At 56.4% G+C, this 4,325-nt stretch overlaps 1 protein-coding gene across 1 annotated transcript; it reads left to right on the plus strand.

The window, feature by feature from the left end:
• Positions 1 to 354: 354 nt before the first annotated feature.
• On the plus strand, positions 355 to 3,857 carry APRT (adenine phosphoribosyltransferase; the record flags this gene model as incomplete). The annotated part of the gene is made up of 5 exons (XM_082005942.1): positions 355 to 434; positions 634 to 737; positions 1,607 to 1,740; positions 2,703 to 2,781; positions 2,926 to 3,857. 5 exons carry the CDS (start codon positions 355 to 357, stop codon positions 3,066 to 3,068), a joined length of 540 nt encoding a protein of 179 aa, XP_081862068.1. The 3' UTR covers positions 3,069 to 3,857.
• Between the last annotated feature and the right edge of the window lie 468 nt (positions 3,858 to 4,325).

The raw sequence follows: 4,325 nt of genomic DNA on the forward strand, positions 1-4,325 counted from the left end.
TGCACTGGGCCTACCCGGGCTCCCTACCCCAGGATGCTAGAGCTCCAGGGTAGCAGGGCTCCATGCACTGGGGAGATCAGGGCTCTGTGCACGGGGCTGCCAGAGCTCCATGTGCCCTGGGAACTGGGGTGCAGACGCCGGAGCTCCATGCACCGGGCGAACCGGTGCTCCGTGCCCCGGGGTGCCAAGGCTCCGTGCCCCGAGCAGACGGGTGCTCCGGGCATGGAGATGCCAAGGCTCCGTGCCCCGGGGTGCCGGTGCTCCCGGGGGCCGGGCCCCGCCGCCGAGGCGGTGGCCGCTCCCGCCGGGAGCCCCGCCCGGTACCGCGCGGCGGCTGCGCAGAGCGGGGCCGCCATGAACGAGGAGCGGCTGCGGCGGGTGCGCGAGCGGCTGCGCCCGTTCCCCGACTTCCCGGTGCCCGGCGTGCTGTTCCGGTGCGGGCGGGGCTGGGGAGGGAGCGGAGCCCGGGGGCTCGCTGCCAGGCCCTCTCCTGCCTGCCACCCCCCTCCCCCCTTGCCAGCTGCGGGCAGCATGAGACGGGACCCGCTGCCCCCCCGCCCCGGGCTTGGGAGCTGGGTCGGGAGCCGGACCGGCCCCCGCGGGGACCTGACTGCTCTCTGCCTCTCTCTGCAGCGACATCAGCCCCTTGCTGAAGGATCCTGCAGCCTTCAGGATTTTGATTGATCTTCTGGAAGAGCATCTGAGGGCGTCTTTCCCCAAAATCGACTTCATTGCAGGTGAGTGTTGGTGGAAACGTCTCTGAGACCGGAGCGCCGTGTCCTCGGGCCGCCCGGACAGGCGGCGGCGGTGAGGAGACTCCTCTGCTAATGGGGCAGCAAACACCGTAGCCCTCGGTCATGATAATCACCCGAACGTTGGCCTCTATCGTACGGCAACACCGGGACAGGTTATACCCTTAACCGACTCCTCTAGTTTCCTGAAAGACTGGTTTTGGATGTGGCAGATGCCATCTGATGATACTTCAGTGCCAATGTCGTAATTCGTTGCTTTCATCATTAAAAAAGGAGTCATTCAGGGAGTACTGAAAGCCTGCTGTGCCATGCCAGTAAGGTTTCACACAGTCACCACGGCAGGCAGACCCTGTTCCAGCATGTTGTCCTTCTCAGGAGGTCTTTTCGAGCCAACAGAAACAGCCTTTGCGGTGAGAAGGCGTTGCCGCACACCTGCGAAAGAGGCTGAGGATGGGAGCACTTAGGAAGGCGATAGCCCAAAGTTCAAGGTGTCTAGACACTAGTCCAAGTGCCTCGTGATAACTGAAGTCTCTCCCCCGGTGGTGCAAAGGCCCTGGCTGTGTGGCCAAAATGATACCGGGGCTTCGCTGAGCTTATCTCCAAGGAGGAGAGCTAGAGGGGAGGCAAAACGGGCTGATGGGGATCTATGTGGTGCCCTGAAGCCCGTCAGCAGCGTATCTTGGCGAGCACAGGCAGTGCGGCGTGTGCTTTCAACCCGTAGGAATTACTGCAAGAGCAAATTGCTTCTAGGGACGCCCCCCCGAACACATAAGGATAAACCTGGGGTATCGTACAAAGATCCTCCCAGTCGAATGGCTCCGTTCTGAGTATTCGTGCTGCTCCGCTCCCCCCAGGCCTGGACTCCCGCGGCTTCCTCATCGGCCCCCCTCTGGCTCAGAGACTGGGGATCGGCTTCGTGCTGATACGGAAAAAGGGGAAGCTTCCCGGTCCGACCGAGTCTGTCTCCTACGCCCTTGAGTACGGCAAGGTAATGCCCGGGGAGGAGAAGAGGGTTTACCAGGCTGGTTGATGCAGGGCTGGGGGGTATCAGCAAGGGGACGGCGTGATAAAACCAGCGGGGGAGGGTGTCCCCAAGTTGGGTTTTGCAGCCAGTGCTGATGCCACGGGCAGCCTGGCCCGGCACAAGCTTCAGGAACGATGCTGAGCTTTACCATGCCCTGGCATGGTGGCTCCCTCCCTGAGCCACAGACACACGGTTTGTGTCAGCAAGCCACGCTGTGATTTTTTTTTGCAGGAAGGGGGCACAGGGATGATTAAGACTTGGTGCTAAATTGCTTTCTTTGGCTTGAATTCAGGGGCGTGAACACGGAGTGTGTTTCCCACTCTTCCAGTAAGTGCTATAAGTAAATGCCTTTATTGCATGGCTTCAAAACAGAGCGCTCACCTTGTAACACCGCAGCCTCGCTGATGAAAGAGCAGAGGTGTAAAGCCTGATAACACGCTACTGCTGGTAACTAATGGCAGCCAGGGACCGGCAGCAGAAACACCAAACCTAGGCATCATTTATGAGGGCTGTTTGGGCCAACCCCTGCGTGGGACAAGTTCATCTGACACAGGACGTGCCTGTGACGGTTTGGATCCAGCTTGGCGGTGCTCTCGGGCAGAGCGCTCCAGCCCGGTGCATTACAGGAGATTTTCCCCACTGGAGGACTGCTTCGGGATAAGGTTTCGTGGTGGGACCATAACTCACTTGATGAATGTTCAGGATCTTGACATGCCAGAGGGTTGGCCCAGCAATCACCTAACCTGCTATATATTTCCGTGGCAGTCCCCTGTAGCTGCAGTATGTGGTTTTTGGGGGGTTTTAGGTGCTGAGTGTTAAGCTTGATCTCACTGAAGACTTGTCTGCATTCCACCATGTGTTAGCAGTTTGCGAAGTGTTCCTCTGTAAGGCAAGACTCAAATGAAGCTACTCTTTCCACCCTGCAGGCTGAACTTGAAATCCAGAGTGACGCCGTGGAACCAGGACAAAAAGTAGTTATTGTAGATGACTTGCTTGCAACTGGAGGTGAGAGAAGCAGCCGGTGTTAGAGCATGTGTAACCCACGTGCACGTGCGTTGGTAGCAGCAGGAGCGGCTGTGGGGTTTTGAAGCTTACCTCAGCACTGCTCCTCGAGGGACGATATTTCCCCTCAACCTCTGTGTCATGCAGGTACCATGTGTGCAGCCTGCGAGCTGATGAAGAGGCTGAAGGCTGAAGTCCTGGAATGCCTGGTGATCATAGAGTTAAAACTCCTGAAAGGGTCGGAAAAGCTCAAGTCCATCCCTTTCTACTCTCTGCTGCAGTATGACTGAGGAGGCGCGGGGAGAAGGGAATGCACGCCCCGTGTCACAAGGGGGTGGAAAGGGGGGAACCTACAGTTTTGATCCTGGCCAGATGCTATACAATCATAAGTCCTATTTATTTTTCAAGCCACAGATTAAGGTCTGTTAAGTGCAAGGATCCTTTTTGGAGTCTGTCCTTTTGGGAAGAAGGAACAGCCTTATTGTTTTTGGGGATGGAGACCAAGACGCAGCTTCACTGAATTTTTTTTTTTTTTTTTTTAGGAGACCAAAGTGAAAATACTGCTGCTGAGGCAGGAGAGGTCTGATAGCTTAGGGGGCCCAGCATTCCCTTTCAGCTGAGCCGTGCCTGGTCAGCCTCCTAGCAACCCGTTAAAAGTCTGCCAAAGAAACAGTGAAGATGGGCAAGAACTGATTATTTGTCTAAGGGATAAACCCCTCTGTATTTGACCTCAGAGGGTGGTCTGGTAGCTCTCAGCTGTCACTCACACCAGAATAGGTTGCTCTTACATTAAGGTAGTGCTTGTTAAGGAGAATTAAGTACCTGCCCAGCCCTGTGTCCTGAAACCAGGAGGCAGCCACTGCTGGCGCAAGGGAGGCTGCTGGCGTAGATGAGCTCAAACACCACGTCACCTTGCAGCTTGGCTCGTGGTCTCCTTCCCTTGAGACCGCGGGAAGCTGAAGGTCTCTGTTGTAGGAAGCCATGCCCATTCCCTTGGTTCAGGGTAGTTCTTAGCAGTGGATTTTGCAAAACTAGGAGCAATCTACATCAGGAGAACTAGCACGCAGCAGGGTGGTAGGCAGTGAGGAAGGGGGCCATGCGAGTTCTCGGGCTGTTCGCCTGCCTTCTGTCCAGCAGCGCTGGCATCTGCCAAAGCCTGCAGCTCCAGCTGGGGCTGGCAGCTTTTGTTTAGCACAAATTCCCCACATCTACTGCAACAAATCCAACTCCTGCGCTGCTGCCTCCCCTCTGCTGCGTTCTTCTTGAGGCATCAGGACGTTGAAAGGATGACGCCCATTTGGAGCCCGTTCTTGGTATGTTTGGTGTCAGATAAGGCCACAGGAAAGAAAGGAAAGGTGTTATGCTTGCAGCCGAGCACCGGTGGTCTCACTCGGGTTGTGTGAAGGATGACGTGGGGTTTGGAGATGATCCCTATAGCATTGGCTCAGTTTGGTCACAGGAGCAGCTAAAACCCAGTGTGCCAAAACTTTCACATGCCTGAAAACATTAGGGACTGTGTCCCTGTCCTAGCAGGGGCTGAACTCACG

Source organism: Phaethon aethereus, assembly GCF_964289735.1.
Source record: "Phaethon aethereus genome assembly, chromosome: 13".
NCBI classification, from domain to species: Eukaryota; Metazoa; Chordata; class Aves; order Phaethontiformes; family Phaethontidae; genus Phaethon; species Phaethon aethereus.